The sequence below is a fragment of the Bacidia gigantensis genome (genome assembly GCF_019456465.1).
Source record: "Bacidia gigantensis strain McMullin 20006 chromosome Unknown contig_134, whole genome shotgun sequence".
In the NCBI taxonomy this organism is placed as follows: domain Eukaryota; kingdom Fungi; phylum Ascomycota; class Lecanoromycetes; order Lecanorales; family Ramalinaceae; genus Bacidia; species Bacidia gigantensis.
The window spans coordinates 46,906-62,712 of NW_025408593.1; the positions used below are offsets into that span (position 1 = coordinate 46,906).

Sequence of the window (15,807 nt, forward strand, 5' to 3'; positions counted from 1 at the left end):
CTGAATGTGACAGGGGGGACTGAAGCCAGCCAGCCAACCAGCCAGCACTAAAGAAGCTTCAAAAATGTTTTCACATCAGGTCGTATGCTTTAGTCACTCGTCGAATTGTTGAGCAGAAATCCTATTCCAGCCAGCCAGATCTACTGCGAAGATTCTTCCCACATTACTTTCCTCCTCTCCAATCCATCATATCGAAGCAAGAACCAATTGAAACCTCAAAAAACAGGCACCACACATATATACAATTTCATCAACTCAACATCCGACTCGATTACACAGACAAAGAATCCCTCCCCCCCCCGGCTTCTAAGTTATTACTTCAAGTCAACAATAATGATTCTAAGACAACAAACGAGGCTGAGCAATAACCCGGCAAGTCTATTCTGCGGGTGAAGTGTCACTACGAGACTCACATGCGACACAACTCCCGCACGGTCGGACGAAGGTTGGAAAAGTCTCACATTAGCGTACCGTCTTTGCATGAGACTTTTGGGGAGAGTATTGCGATATTGCGAAAAAAAAACCAACGTGGGCGATTCGGAAAGACAATAATGAAAAATCAGTAGCACGTTCAGAAGTTATTCCAAACATTATTATTATTGTTCTTGTTTACGAGTATATTAGCATTACCGCATGATGCACACAAGAATACATACCCAAGGGCAGATATCGCAACCCGCCATACCAAAAAAAAAAAAAAACCTCCAATCACCCACTCACTCCCATCTAGCTAACAAACACGTCTATGATCCAAGGTTGAATGTTGTACACTTTGTTGCCATGAGCCGATGGCAGCACTCACATCGACACCCACTCACCCACCGACCCAAGCCAAGCAACTCCACTCGATACAAAGAACGCAAAAATCAATCTAGCAGCTACATCACACAATTCCCCCCTTACCTTCCCCCTTCACCACCACAGCCGAAACATCGTCCTCATTCCCGCTGAGCTCATCCAATCCAGTCATATGCTCCACATGATCCCTCATCAGCATCTTCTTCTTGATCCCAAACGAGAAGACAAGACCCAGCAAGCCGACCACGGCGTAAAAAATCCACATTCTCGCCAGACTATCCGACGTCGCCGCTCTGACAACATCCCTCTGATCAGCGGGAAGCGATCGCACCGAGAAAGCCGTAGAGATCAGATCTCCATTGGCCAGACTCCGCGCCAGATCACCCGAGATGCCCGCCTTCGCAAGATTCTCAAGATGATCCTTCATCTTCGCCTGGAACAAGACCTGCCCCACCACGACACTGATACCACACGCCAGCTGCCTGATCGAACTATACGCCGCGCTACCGGCGGCAATATCGGCAGGTGCGAGATTCGTCTGCAGGGCGATGAGCGGGCTCTGAAACAGCGGGCCAATGCCCAGCGCGACGACGATCTGATACATGACGATCCTTAACCAACTCCTATTTGGTGGAAAATTCGTCAGGAGCGTGAAGCCCAGGGCCATCATCATGGTGCCGAAGTAGACGACTTCGAGATAGCGGCCGGTGCGCTGCATGTACTTCCCGGACACGATGGTCGTGATGGCGAGCGTGGCGGCCGTGACGAGGAACCAGGCCCCAGCGAGCAGCGGACTGGCGCCGAGCACGAGCTGGAAGTAGAGGGGCAGGAAGTACGCGGCGGCGATGTAGCACGTGCCGTGGGTGAAGACGACGCCGAGGATGGCGGCGGGGGACCTGTGTGCGAACACGCGGACGGGCAGGAGCGGGCGGTTCGCAACTTTCACTTCGACGCCGACGAAGGCTGCGAAGCCCAGTGTACCGCCCACGATCAATCCGATCACCACGCCGGACGTCCACGGATACGTGACCCCGCCGAACTCGAGACCTAATAAGAGCATCACCGTCGCGCCCGCCAGCACTGCGGCGCCTAGCCAGTCGATCGCCTTGACGCCTTGCACCCACCGCGTGCTCGGACGATGGACATCCAAATACGCGAGCACGAGCGCGATACTGACGGCTTCAAACGGCAAGTTGACGAAAAAGCACCAGCGCCAGGATACTTTTTCAGCGAAGAAGCCGCCGACGACGGCGCCCAGGGCGGAGGCCACTGCCCAGGTCATACCGATAACGCTGAGATAAAAGCCCCTTTCCCTCTGACTGAACAGATCCGAAATGACCACATTCGGCAACACCAACAAACCGCCCGCGCCGATGCCCTGTATCACTCGTCCGGCCAATAGGGTGCCCAGCCCCTTGGCTGCGCCGCCGATAACGCTGCCGATGAAGAATGTGGTGTTGGCGGCCAGGAGGACGGGTTTGCGGCCGAAGACGTCGGAGAGGCGCGCGAAAAGCGGCATGGAGGCTGAGCAGGCGAGGAGAAAGGAGGAGGGGATCCAGGCGTAGTTGGCGTTGCTGAGGGAGAGGGAGGAGGAGATGCTGGGGAGGGCGGTGGCGAGGATGACGGTGTCGAGGGCGGCGAAGAAGGAGGAGAGGGAGAGGGCAAGGACTATGAGGCGGAGGTGGAGGGGGGTGCGTTGGGTGCTGGTGGTCGGTGGGGGTGGTGGTGGGGTTGGCTTCGGAGGGAGCAGGAATGTGATGCTGGGATTTGGTGGGAGAGGCATAGTGGCCGTAGGGGGAGGGGGAAGGGCGAGGGAGGAGTTGATGGGGTGGAGAGGTGAATGCTGTGGGATTGGTGTGCTTGTTGGGCCCGTTGGTGGAGGGAACCGGTCATTCCCGTCTCTGAGAGGGAGGAAGTGCGCGGGGATTATTGGTACTGGTGGTGGTTCTGCGTGGGCTACTGCACGGAAGGAGAGGGACTCGGTCGAGGAATTGGTGCTAAAGAAGGTGTAGAGACCATCTGGGGCGGTGGGGATGGAGAGGCGGACAGAGCTGCGATTTGAGCGCTGGCCATTGTTCATGGAGGGGAGGTTGAGGTAGTAGCGGGACAGTGGGATGTTGGGCGCCATTGATGTTGGCAATTGTGTGTGGTAGTGGTGATGGTGGTGTGGTGTGGTGAGGTACGTGGTGGAAGGTAGTGAGGTGAAGTGAGGTCGGAGGATTGAAAGAGAGGATCTCACGAGAACACAACAATGACGTGCGTATGCGGAACCGTTTCATCTTCGCGCTCTCGACGATGACTCTGGTCATTCTGTTAAGCGAGAGTTCGCTGCTGTTGCAAGCGGGATAATGCGAGTCGTGGAGACTTGCGAAGGTGCAGACGCAACTCGGAAGCTGCCACATGGTATTTGCGATTACGTCTGAAACCAATCCTCGTGGCCACAGTCTTGATTTGGCAAGTCCATGGAAGTGCACGTGTCGACGATCCTGATTGAGTAGGTCTATGACGGCGTTGTACATTGACTTACCGATCCGGGTTGTAACTTCGAGCGGTTGAGGAAAGCTCGAGTGGAAGCAGCTTAGCCGTTGACTGATAGAAAATGCTCGGAATAGGCAGGATTCTGTGTGAATCGGAAGGCAAAGATGGCAAGCAGATTCGCATTGGACACATAGATATGCTGGTGTATGACAGGCTGGGAATTTTGGCTGGTTATCAGAGAATCAGGCTGCGATTACTATCTGGATGAATGATAGGTCAGCTTGATAATTGTGATTGATGCATGGGTAATGGAGAACAGACGTGTGATCTCTTCCTGCCTGTACCACGTCGTAACTATCTCGCAGTATTGACCATCATCCCATATTCCGTATACTCTACCAAGAGATTTAGCCCAACATGAACAACATTCCCAACAACACGAACGATATTCCCAGAAAGGCGGAGAAGATAGACAAGAGATGGGTTGCGTATATGTGTAAATTTTAGAAGATGCACACAGTCCTATCCTACCATCCCCTTCCAACAAATATCCAGCACCCCGTCCCTTAAACACACAATTCTTACGCCGATATGCAAAGGGGTATTCACAGCACCACGCCTGATCCAATCCCAACTCCCATGATGCCAGATATCGATTGTGCACACTACCATATCCTAAGGCCCCAACTCTTTCAATCTTTCTGCATCTCTCAGATGTCCAGAGTAGATACTGCGTTAAGTGATAAGTTAAATACATTGCTCATTGGCGATCAAATCGTCCGTTGTGAGTTCCCCATCGAGAGGAGATTTTGGCCAATAAATCCAGTTCAAGACATGTTTCCACGTTTGGAAGATTGATGGTAAAGGGGAATTGGGGAGCCTTTGATGAATACCTCGCTGTCCCCATCATTCTTTTCGCTGACAATCGATGGTGTTTGGTATTTCAAAGTATTTTGCACACAGCTTTGCAAGCATGAATGAGCCTCATACACCACGGATCGGATGCAGCATAATGCCCGGCAGGCACAATTTCTCCGTTGGATCTTTGCCCTGTACTATAATCAGAACCCCACCCCTACTTCACACATCATCTATGGGAGAGCACTCACATAGCCCAACCACCGCTTATAAAGCTCATCCGCAAACGCACTCTCCTTATTCTCCACCTCAAAGAAGCTCATCCGGTTTGCAATATCGTCAAAATTCGCCCTCTGTTCAAGTTGTGTCTTCGCTCTCACCACCTCCCCGTCTTTCCGTCCTAGCTTACTATCATCCACTACCTTCCGCACCTCCCGATAATTGTACTCTTTATCCACGTTCTGTGCGACCTTCGCATAATCCAGATACGTGGGCAACGGGAAGGTCACGGCTTTGAGCCCATGATGCAGTGCTGTACTGGCGGGGTAGCGGTCCATAGGCATGGACGTGCCGAGAGTGATTTGCCCGTGGTGCATGGCCCTCAGCAGGCGCTTGGAGTAGCGTGTCATTATCTGGTGTGTGACCATGCGCTGCGGAGTCTTTGTCCCCGTCGAATACCCCATGATCTCTTCTTTAGAGCCCGTGCCCGTGACGTCGATTATGGGTGCTGCGGTAATCAAATCGGCTTCTTCGTCGACGCCCCACTCGTATTTGAGGTCTTCTTCTGGGGTTTCGGAGGGAGGATCGGGGACGACGGGTTCGACGGACTTGACGCGAACGGGACCCCAGACGCCGCCGTCGCCGGTGGCTTTGAGGGTGGAATTAACAACTTTCGAGGTGAATGTTGCCCAGTCTTTGTGTATGGCGGTCATGAAGTAGCGGGCGCTGCGCTCCCAGAGACCTCGACGGGGTTGCGAGCGCGACCAGGTGGACATGGTCTCGAGCAGTTGATAGTGATGACCTGAGTAGCGGGAGTTGTGATTGAGTTGCCAGAAGTGCTCGATGTCTGGGCGGAGGAGGGAGAGGAGCTGGAGGGCTTGTTGGCGTTGCGTTTTGGGAGGGTTGTCACTGTCCGATCTTGTTAGTGGGGGATATTTCATGCCCATTTGTTCGTAGCGGGGGTCAGGTGGATCGTCGTACTTTGGCTTGTTGCTAAGTTTGGCATACCATGCTTTTAGCAGGGCGGGAGTGTAGAGGACGGCGTTCTCCCTGAATTCCTCGGGCACCGTCTTGGTGAGGCTGAATTTGTAGGAGCCAGGATTCTCGAAGATCGAGTGGCGTGTGTCTTCGTCGTAGTCTTCTAGATGTGACCACTTTGCTTCCACCATGACTATGACTTCATACTCAGCGCCGGAATGTAGGGACAGCTCTGTAATAAGAGATCTTATGTATTCTGTTGTGTCGACAGTATATTCGGTTGCAGCGTGCATGTGTAGGACTATTGCGGAGCGCTTCTTGTACGATGCGCCTTTGGAGAGCAAGCTCTTTCTTTGCTCCGAAGGAAAATATAGCACCTCGTCTATCTCGGCAAAGTCTCCTTCAGTAGGCATCCAGAACGAAGTTCCGTTGGGTCTCTGGATAGGTTCAAAACGTTCGGCATTCCTTTCAAGGCAGTCATTCTGAAGAGCACCCCATCTCACTGTCTTCCATTCTACTTCGATGGGTGACTGAGTACCGAGTTCTATCGTGTCGTCTTCGAGCCCATATGGCCCAAAGCGGGAGAAGCGATCGAAGCAGAACTTCGAGTCGACGCCAGTCTCATCGTACGAGCCGAACATTGGCTGAGGAATAGGATCTGCAAATATTTATCAGCGAAGCTCTTTCAGTCCTTGATGTCCCTTACGATCTTCGTCAATCGCGAATGCTGTGAGAGTCCTAGCTTCCATCCCAAGATTCTCGCCTGTGGGACCTTGACATGTAGCAAACGAGCCTCTCCATTTCCTCCTCCATGGCCTGCTGTTGTATCTCGGGTAGGGATCGTATGTCTGGCGTTCGAGCTCATTGGAGGAAGTTCGGAAGGCGGGGAAGAGGGGTGCCTTTGGGTTCCTGTAACTCATCAGCCCCACACATAAAAGATTTTTGGAGTTGCTGGAACGTACTCTGCGATTTTGTATGTCGTATCCTGCTTGGATTGTGCGAGGACTTTCTGTTTCGCACCGGTCAAGTCGTCATCGTAGATTCTGGCGGGGCTTTGAGCTTCCGACAGTGTGGCAAAAGTCTCTTTCGTATCGGGCACGCTGTATGATCCCTTGTATCGGGGCGTTCTCCACGTGTAGATTGCTAGCAGACACAAGAAAATGACGATGGCCCATCTTATTGCGGTGTTACGCTGCGCGCTGTGCATCTTGAGGGGCTTGCTCCATAGGCCGGGCTCTGGAGTGATTTGGTGAAGAAGAGTGTCTGCTGGTAGTATACAATTGAGTAAGATGCACGTTGAAGAAGTTGCACATGATCATGTGGTGAGTGAAGTTCCACGGTGAGCGTTGGCCTGATGAAAGTTCCGGGCGTCATGGCCTAGAACTAGCGGCGTCCTGCGGCTGTATCTCAATTTCAAACGTGCCCAAAACTGCGGAAATTCGCCTAACTCGCCTGATTTTCCGGGGAGTCCCTGGGCCAAAGCCCCTTAGGGCAAGCGAGAATGGTGACGGCCCGTAGACCAATTTTGATACACCGATGAAACATCGCCAGTGACTATTATAGACACTATGCGTATTCCATATACAGACAAAGCTAAGAACATATGTACAATAACGCATTTCAGCCATCGAAGGGTCACCACAGTGACCCTTGCTCTCATCTTCATCATGCATCCGGCCCAAAAACCTCTTTGACAAGGCTCTTCTTGTTGACTGCTCATCGTTAGCAAAACAGAACCACCATGGAAAAGATTCGAATACAGCATACTCTTTCCCATAGCATTCTTCGGCAAGTCATCCACAACTTTGAGCTCCTGCGGAATCTTATACCCAGCAAGCTTGTCCTTCAGCGCCCTCCTCATATCCATTACGCCCCACGGTTTCCCTCCCTTCCCCGTTTGCGCCTGCGCAGGATCGAGCACGAGGACAGCCGATACCTTCTGGCCCCATTGCTCGTTTGCAACGCCGACGACAGCGGCTTCTGATACTTGAGGTCTAAGAACAATCAGACTAATGTGGTGCGAAGGGTGACAGGTTGCAGACTCACAGCGACAACAGCTCCCTCTCAATCTCCAATGCGCTCACCTTCTCTCCTCCCGTCTTGATGATGTCAGTAGTCTTCCTGCCCTTGATGAAGTAGCACGGTCCCTTCGCCCACGCCTGCTCGCTTTGTCCAGCTCCTTCGACCTGTCTCCTGCTCGCCACGTCACCTGTCTTGAACCATTTCCCACCTCCGTCGTCCGCCTTAGCGAACTCTTCTTCTGTGGCCTTCGGGTTCCGCCAATACTCGCGAAAGATGGTTTGTCCTCGTAGCTGGATCTCCCCTTCTCTTTCTTTGCCTGCAGCATCGGACTCCTGACCGGGTTCAATGACCTCTCCATTTTCAGCATCTACCAGGCGCACTTCCACCCCGGGTAATGGCCATCCAACGCTTCCATCCACTCGATCTTCGAAGGCTAGACCGCAGCTGAGCGCCATTCCCACTTCCGTCATGCCGTAACGCTCCAGCAGGATGTTGCCCTTGCTCAAATCTGACCACGCTTGTTTGGTCGGAGTCGGTAGCGCAGCAGAGCCTGATATGTTCAGACGCATGTTGTTGGGAGAGACGGCTTCTCGTGCAGCGTCCTGTACTTCTGGTGCGAGTCTGGGATGGGAAGAGAGGAGGCGGTTGTAGATAGTAGGGACGGCTGTCAGAAATGTAATGGGCTCGTTCTCTGCTTTCTTTTGCGACGACGGTAAGAATGGTGCTGCCAGCCGATCCCATACAGCGTCTGCATTGAATGGAAAGAGAAATTCAATTGACGAGCCGGCGAAGAGGGGCGTGAGGAGGGCGTTGACGGTACCGTGAATATGATGGAGAGGGAGGAGATGAAGTAGGCGATCTTTGGGGGTGTATTTCCATGCTTCGTAGAGGGAAAGCGCTTGTGCAGTCAAAGTGGAGGTGTTCAAGACGACTCCTTTCTGACCTTTTTATCAGCGAGCCCCTACCACATGATGTTTTTTGTGTAACGTACCGGCCTGCTTGTCGTTCCCGATGTGTAGAGCATCAACCCTCCTCTTGTTTCTGGCAGCTGAACCAGTTGGACCTCGTCACGACCACTACCAGACATCAACTTCTCAACGATGTTCAACGTAGGCCTTCGCTCCAAACCCTCCTGCAACACTGTCTCGGCTTGCTTCTTGAATTTATCTGAAGACAACAGTGTGAGCGCTTGGCTGTTGTCGAGAATGTATCGCAATTCGGACGCAGGGAACGAGGATGAGAGAGGTACTGCAATGCCATCGCAGGCGAAAATCGACAGTAATGTCACTGTAGCATATCAGTATTTCGCGCTGTCACTGGGTGTCTTGTAGTCGCACCTACATAGTCATAGCCATTCTCGACAAGGAAAGCGACCCTTTGCCCTCCGATGGATTGGCCGTTTGTCAAAGCATCTTTCAATTGATGATATAATCTGATCTTCGCCTTCTCCACATCTGTCAACAATTCGCCATATGAAAACTTCCGATTGGAAACGGAGTGTATGATCGCTGTGCTCTCAGGGTCGTGCGAGGCAATCGCATGAAAGATTGGGAGATCTGGGAATGTCGAAGCCATTCGGGACTGCAGTGGCTTCAGCTGCCGGGCTGTAAAGACTGACTTGGGCAAAAGGGTACAAGTCGTTGGCAAGCGAAAGAAGCGAGGGAGGAGCATCGCTCATCAAGAGCAGGGTATCATCTGTCAGCATTGAACAGCCAATGGATGATCTCGTTCACAGTTTCGCAGTCCGAAAGAACTCTGCCCCAAAAATGCAACAGTGACGAAATCATGCGTCGGAACTAATTCCGACGGACCTCAAGACTTTGATATTGTTCAATGTGCTGACGTCTATCTTAGTAGAGCAGCCATTGTCATGAGCAAAGGCCTCTAGATGACCTGATCATGCTGCCTGAGTTAAGAGTAGTGAATTCGAAATATCGCAGCCGTGGATGATGTTCCGCCTGCCTCTAACTACTCTCCGTCGCCGAATATCCACGATGTCCACCACACCAGTTGAAGATAGGATTCGGCTCAAAGTATGTGTTCCAAGCACATCAATATCCGCACTGCTAAAACCTACGTAGCTCGACAAAGCATTCAACCCCACGACCCTCAATATCGCCAACGACTCCGCCTCCCACGCCCACCACACCGCAATGGCAGGCAGTGTTTCCAAAGAGACACACTTTCGCGTGTTGATCACATCTGATGATTTTCTGATGAAGACCCAGCCAGCGAGGCATCGTATGGTTTACACAGTGCTGAATGACGAATTGAAGAAAGAGGGGGGCATACATGCGTTGCAGCTGAAGACTCAGACGATAGGTGAAGAGCAGATACTGTGGAGGAAGGCGAGAGCTGAGGGTGCAGTATAAATGGAATCTCTATATGGCATTGATAATCCATGGGATGCAAAATACGGCTATTTCTATCTTAGGTCACTGGTTACAAGCATTTGTTCGATTAGCTGCACGATTAGCGGGCGACAATTCTACGAGTGAAGGCATTCAGCGAGCAAAGTGTTCTTCGTGAGCATCCCAATACCTTGAGATGTCTTCGAGCAGCATAAAAACCTATCTGCGCGCTATCTCTTCCCCTTGCGGCCCACCTATATCGCCCACCCAACCCGAAAAGGAACTAGACAAAGATCACTTGCTGCCAACTATTCTCCAGCGCAATTGGTTCACCACATATAGTACATTATACCGAAGGCAGCGTCGCGGTTGCAGACCCCGTCGCAGTGCCCACATAAACAGCCGCTACACCCTTCATCAGCATCATCCCCACCACCCCCTTCGACAGTACCCACAATAAGAATCCCCACTGTCTGGCCACCCGGTCCCGTATGCGAGCCAAATCAACCATACCGTAACTCCAATCAGGCTGAACCATATTGCCCTCGGGCGACATTCGCCTGTCGCTCGCAACGCCAGAGGAATCATCCCAAAGACCCAATGTGTACCAGACATGAGCATATCAACCGGTATCCCCATAACCTGCAGATACAGAATCCAAAACATCCTCGAGTACGGCAACAAGATGCAGAGAGCCCAGAGAAGGATGACATTTTCGACAGCGGCGCAGGCTATGTCCCACCATAGGTCAAAGCAATTCGAGAAACAGAGGACACATGCTGGCCCCAGTCCGTCTGGCAAAGGTTCTGGTGCTGGTATTTGCATCGTTGCGAATGACGTACTTCCCCCTTCTCTGTCGGCTGCTCGAGGCGTTTCCGCTGTTGGAAGTAGCGGTGTGTTTTCCCCATCTGCATCACTTTCTCCAGCGCGACTCGCTTCCACCGGCTCTGATTCCGGCTCAGGCATTCTAATCAAGCAGTCATGGCATGGCGGCTGATCTTCGCAGTCGGGGGACGAGAATTCGAAAGGCATGGGTGGGATGAAAAGAGCTGGTGGACTGAACTGCGGAGGGTGGGAACAGTGAGTGGACCACCTCAAGAGCTCAGTCAGGGTGGCGTTACGGCTGGCTTGAAGCAAACCAACCGTATCTAGAGACCCAGAGAGTCAGCATAAAAGAGCGAAGTCCTTCAGACCACCGTAGGCCCATTCTCGCTCGTACAAAGATAATGATAATCATCAAGGACGAACACGCGTCGAACATACATCCAACGTATCCCATGTACCTCAGAGCCTCCAACGCTCGTGGAAGCAAAACATCTCGACATATCCATTGCGAATGTTTCAGCCCCTTAATCCCAGAGAGAGATTTCCACTCAGCCATCCTCGTCTTCTCATAAAGTCGAAGCGTATACTTCTCCAGTAGACCCTTGACTCGCCGGATTAAGAACGGGGTACAATTTCGCATCAACGACATGGCATTCCTTTCTGTAAAATCAAATCCCAGAGCCCCACCAGCCCCAAGATTTAAAAAATCCCAAACAAAATTCGTTTGCACAATAGAAAATGCGGTGGGCCAACTTATATCATCGAACGCTCTTTGTACACTCGCCACGTACATACATCGCACACAAATACGGTTCTTTTCAGCTTCACCCAGCGCTGCGCGCGCGAAGTCATGTGCTATCAAGGCCGGGGCCACATGGGTAGACCTCGCGAACATGAACATCTGACGATTTATTGCTATATCTAGCGATCCATGCCGCCCGAAGCGATGAATTACCAGACCATCTTCCCACCATTCCTTTGCGATCCGACGAGTTCAGCAAGTCCAAATTGTATGTACGACTTCATTTCCCGAGTATCTTACAAGACTTCCAGCTGTTATCGGCTCATTGTGCTGTTCAGATCGTGTGCGCGCAAGCGACTTCCAAAAAATTGGCTATCCCACTCCGAAGTCCTGCTCAGACATTCCCCATAATCCCCGGCTGAATCTCCTCCAGCTTCCTCGAGATATCATCCCAGACCCATTTCTGGATTTCTGGTCCCTCTGGGCCTTCGACTAGGGATGCACACCTGTGATTGATGCCGTCAGCAAGACCTCGCTCTCCACCTGTTCGAGGATAGCTGATGTCCTAGCCCCGTTCCCCCCCTCATCAAAAAGAATAAAAAGGAAGAAAGAAAAAACAACTCACTTCACGACCCCACAATCACTCAAATACCCACCATGACTCCCCTCGCTCTGCTCGACCGCATTGACCAAAGTCCTCGATCCATGTTCCGTCGACCTTGCGAGCAAAAACTTCATCACCTCCAGCATGAAGGGCGCCTCTCTTGACAGGGACGAATGGCAGAGCCCCGGGTTGAGGAAATTGATAATCACAGCCCCTTTCTCATTGCGGGCGGGCGATCGTTTCGCGAGTTCGCGCGTGAAGAAGACTTCGAGGAGTTTGCTGACGTTGTAGCTTTGAGGTGGGGTATGGTGTTAGTGATTGGTTGGTCAACTCGAGAACGGTACGCTTGCAAGAGATGATAGAGAAGCGGAAGGGAAGGGGGGAAAGGGGGAACGGGGGAGGAGGGAGGGAAACTTACCGATCACTCATCACAGCCCTCCCCTTATCACTAAGCGCATCCAACATGTTCTCGCCTTCCCCCTATTCACGCCCTTCCGCTCCGGAAACTGCGTAAAGAAATGCACCTCACTACTCACGATGGCCAAGTGTCCCGGCTTCCCCGTCTTAGCCGCCGATTCCCTAAGCTTCGGCAGCACACCCAACGCCAACAAAAAGGTCCCCGTAACATTCGTCGTAAGCGTCTGCTCCAGTCCCTCAGCAACCCTAAAGTTGGGCGTCGCTATCGCAGCATTCTCCACAATCGCATCCAACCTGTCCAGCCCTTGCACGCGTTTCGTAAAGTCCTTGATGGATTGATAGTTTGAGAGGTCGAGTTGCCAGACTTCAGCGACGCCTTTGCGGCCGGTGGAGGCGGCGATGGAGGCGGCGGCTTCTTCGCCTTTGGAGATTGTGCGGACTGCGATGATGACTTTTGCCGCGTTGAGAGATGTGAAGTGGCGGGCTGCTTCGAGGCCGAGGCCGATGTTGGAGCCGGTTACGATGATGGTCTGGATGGTGTTAGAGGGATGAGGGTGGACTGGTTGGTGTTGGGGGGGAGGAAGTGGGGTGGGGTGGGATGGGAGAGGGAAGGAAGACGAGAAGGAGGTGTTGACAGGATGATGGGAATGGGGGTGTGGTGGTAGTGGTTGTAGAGACAGAAGGGACAGTGGAAGAGGAGTGGATGGTGAAGCTCACCTCGCCAGTGTGGTCTTTCTGCGGCTTAGGCATAGTAACGAACCATTGGCTATAAATAAAATTGAAGAGGAATGAAGCCGACATCTTGCCTGATTATCTCGTGCAGTTTTTCAGTTATGGGAAGAATTCAGTCTGTGAGACAAGCAATCAGGTCCACAATCAATCGAATAGGAAAGTTGAACACACGATTGATCAAGCGCGCACAGATTTATATCAAAGAAGGCAGATTCCAATCAGGCAATAGCAAAAGCCCTCCGCATCGACGTCATCATCATCTCCCACAAACAGTGGCTTCGGCTTCTGCGGAGTTTAGCCATCTAGTCCTCCGACCCTGCCCTGCCCTAGGGCTTGATTACCCATATTGCCAAGGGGCGGGAGATGAGTTCCTCCGCTCTGTGGCTTGCGTTAGAAGGTGTCTGGAAAGAAGGCTTCCAGCTGAAATATGCAGCTTAGTAAAAGCATGCAGATATGGCCCTGGTAAGGATGGTAAGGATGGTTCCTGCGGGAGTCTACCGCCGTAAGCACCTTACCTCCGGACGGTGAGAGGCCAAGCCGGACGTTTGGTCCGTAGCTTAGATGGGGTTATGGGCAGCTCGAGGGTATTGCCTATTTGAGGTGGTCGAAGTAATGGTCGGGGACAGAGCATTGCTGGTTCAGTACCGTGGAAATAATATCTGCCTAGCTGTTTTTCTGTGTCTATCATTTCGTGCAGCACACCGGCATCTGAAGAGAATGACCTCGATATCCATGCGCCTAGCTAATGCTCACATCGCTCATTGTAAGCACAATAGGCTCTCTCTCGTTAGATACTGATGTGGTGATAAAACTGCTCAAGGTCAGCACCCGAGAAGCCAGATCGCGCAGCATACATATATACATACCATGTTCACGCCCCTCGCTTCAAGGCCTCTTCGCGCCTTGACCTTCTCTTGCTTCTGTCCCTTCGAATCCTCCCCCTCCCCAACTTAACAGACGAACTTTGCCTTCGCCCTCGTACTCCCCGCATGCGCACTGTCCGTATGTCCAGAGAACTCGACCGTTTCCGCGTCTTTCAAATTCATGACCTCTTTGAATCGTCGTCCAACCCCCATCAGGATATCCTTGCTCTTCTCGGGGCTGCGTCCTTTACCGCCTGCGACGTCGCCGTCTCCACCACTCTGAACCGCCTTGCCCACAGTTTTCGTCCACAGACCGATACGGTAGAAGCCTTTGCGAACATTCACCACCACACCCATTACTTCGCCGTCTGTCTCATCTTTCTCGAGCGTTTCGCCGATTGCAGAGAGCATGACGTGGAGCCAGAGCTCGTCGATCGGGGCGGAGCGCTTGTCTTTGAACTGCGACGGGTGTCAGTAGATGTGGATGTTTGAAAACCCACAAGGTTGGGCGTTGAATATGCGACTGTGTGCGCGTACCTGGTATGCCCACTTCCCTCCGTGTTTGTTCTGTGGATCTTCCCATTCTGGTCTGTGAAGCCTATCAGCAACTGTTGCTTTTGAAGCAAGTCTGAAGAATAGCAATGTATTAAACGTACCGGACACCACGTTTGAAGAGATGGTAGTCACTGGTGTAAAGAGTCAGCTTTGCATACGACTTGGTCCGAGGTAGGCGGACCTCTTCAACGCAAGCTCCGATGTAGGTGTGATGTTGTTCTGCCCTCGTGGGTCAGCGCATCTTTCATGACCTATCATCCCAGTTCAAGTCATACGTAGATTCCCCAGAACTCCTCTACGCTGTCGAATGTCACCACCTCCTTCAACAGATCATTCCAATTATCACCCTGTAAATGCATCAACATGTGCTCAGTCGAACTCTTTTTCTGCGAAGCCTCACCTTTCCACTCGGAGGCTTCGTGAACCATAGTGTCCATTCATTCATCAGAGGGTGCTTGACGTTGAAGTTGTCTTTGTCGTGTAGAACGGTAATCGGCTCTCCTGGGGATTTCGTGACACCATTCGTGCCGTTTGCAGAGTCGCTTGAATGCACACCGGCTGGTGAGATGGGAATCGTGTTGAGAGGGACTTGAGTGTTAGGGTCGAGGTCAGGTGAGGGAGTGTCAAGGTCTGGTTCGTAAGTGGAGACCACTGGTGCAGGTGCCATTGTGAAGGATGGTAGGGGAGACGTGGGATGAGAATAGGGGTTGAGGTGACGATGTTGGGCCGTCTCAAGGTTTCTTATTCTAGTCCTAGTCGGGTAACAGTCCTAGACCTCGATGTGATGCAGCAGTGATACGAGAAACAGGCGAGGTAGAAGTTTTGGGCAATCACGATGAGTGAAGGGTAGAAAAGGAAGGTCAGCCGATAGCTCTAAAGGCTCTGAGCCAATCATCTAATGCTTAGTCATGACAGAGTCTCCGGTCAACTTTCCGGAAGTTCACTTTCGTATCAAAAGCATCATTGGCCAGACCCATGCGGTGTTCTTCAATGAGATATATAGGTCTGCTCTAGATTCTCAAATCTCCGACCTTCAACGACCTGCCAAACGGCGAAGGCAAATGACGGTACTCTGACATCTGGCTAGAGGAAAAGACATCTGGGGCTCTTTCAAATGGAGCAAATGTTCGCCTTCAGCAATTCAATCGTGCTCAGTCTCACTGAGGCCTAGAATAATGAATACTTTGGGCCTGATGAGCATTTAATGTGGCAGTGCAATATATGGTTGCGACCCGCTTCCCAGCATTATCGAGACCATCATTGACCGAGGCAGCAACAGTCAGTGAAGGCTTGTGCTTTTTTCTTGAGGTACAGCCAGCTACTTGTCAATGGAGATTACTACAGAATGTCACTCAGCCTAATATA

The 15,807-nt window shown here is 52.0% G+C and overlaps 6 protein-coding genes across 6 annotated transcripts; 1 reads left to right on the plus strand and 5 right to left on the minus strand.

Moving 5' to 3' along the window:
• Window positions 1-883: 883 nt before the first annotated feature.
• KY384_001749 (uncharacterized protein) lies at window positions 884-2,317 on the minus strand (the record flags this gene model as incomplete). The annotated part of the gene is made up of 2 exons (XM_044810276.1): window positions 884-1,105; window positions 1,130-2,317. The coding sequence occupies 2 exons, from the start codon at window positions 2,315-2,317 to the stop codon at window positions 884-886; spliced, it is 1,410 nt and encodes a 469-aa protein (XP_044672250.1).
• Window positions 2,318-4,367: 2,050 nt separating this feature from the next.
• On the minus strand, window positions 4,368-6,538 carry KY384_001750 (uncharacterized protein; the record flags this gene model as incomplete). The annotated part of the gene is made up of 3 exons (XM_044810277.1): window positions 4,368-5,989; window positions 6,038-6,240; window positions 6,294-6,538. The coding sequence occupies 3 exons, from the start codon at window positions 6,536-6,538 to the stop codon at window positions 4,368-4,370; spliced, it is 2,070 nt and encodes a 689-aa protein (XP_044672251.1).
• A 458-nt stretch (window positions 6,539-6,996) lies between these two features.
• KY384_001751 (uncharacterized protein) lies at window positions 6,997-8,928 on the minus strand (the record flags this gene model as incomplete). Its single annotated transcript, XM_044810278.1, has 5 exons — window positions 6,997-7,043; window positions 7,099-7,325; window positions 7,378-8,291; window positions 8,345-8,640; window positions 8,691-8,928. 5 exons carry the CDS (start codon window positions 8,926-8,928, stop codon window positions 6,997-6,999), a joined length of 1,722 nt encoding a protein of 573 aa, XP_044672252.1.
• A 419-nt stretch (window positions 8,929-9,347) lies between these two features.
• On the plus strand, window positions 9,348-9,725 carry KY384_001752 (uncharacterized protein; the record flags this gene model as incomplete). Its single annotated transcript, XM_044810279.1, has 2 exons — window positions 9,348-9,386; window positions 9,435-9,725. The coding sequence occupies 2 exons, from the start codon at window positions 9,348-9,350 to the stop codon at window positions 9,723-9,725; spliced, it is 330 nt and encodes a 109-aa protein (XP_044672253.1).
• Window positions 9,726-11,892: 2,167 nt separating this feature from the next.
• KY384_001753 (uncharacterized protein) lies at window positions 11,893-13,093 on the minus strand (the record flags this gene model as incomplete). The annotated part of the gene is made up of 4 exons (XM_044810280.1): window positions 11,893-12,166; window positions 12,294-12,355; window positions 12,412-12,822; window positions 13,010-13,093. 4 exons carry the CDS (start codon window positions 13,091-13,093, stop codon window positions 11,893-11,895), a joined length of 831 nt encoding a protein of 276 aa, XP_044672254.1.
• An 881-nt stretch (window positions 13,094-13,974) lies between these two features.
• KY384_001754 (uncharacterized protein) lies at window positions 13,975-15,109 on the minus strand (the record flags this gene model as incomplete). Its single annotated transcript, XM_044810281.1, has 6 exons — window positions 13,975-14,346; window positions 14,425-14,476; window positions 14,544-14,573; window positions 14,624-14,661; window positions 14,718-14,789; window positions 14,843-15,109. 6 exons carry the CDS (start codon window positions 15,107-15,109, stop codon window positions 13,975-13,977), a joined length of 831 nt encoding a protein of 276 aa, XP_044672255.1.
• Window positions 15,110-15,807: the final 698 nt, after the last annotated feature.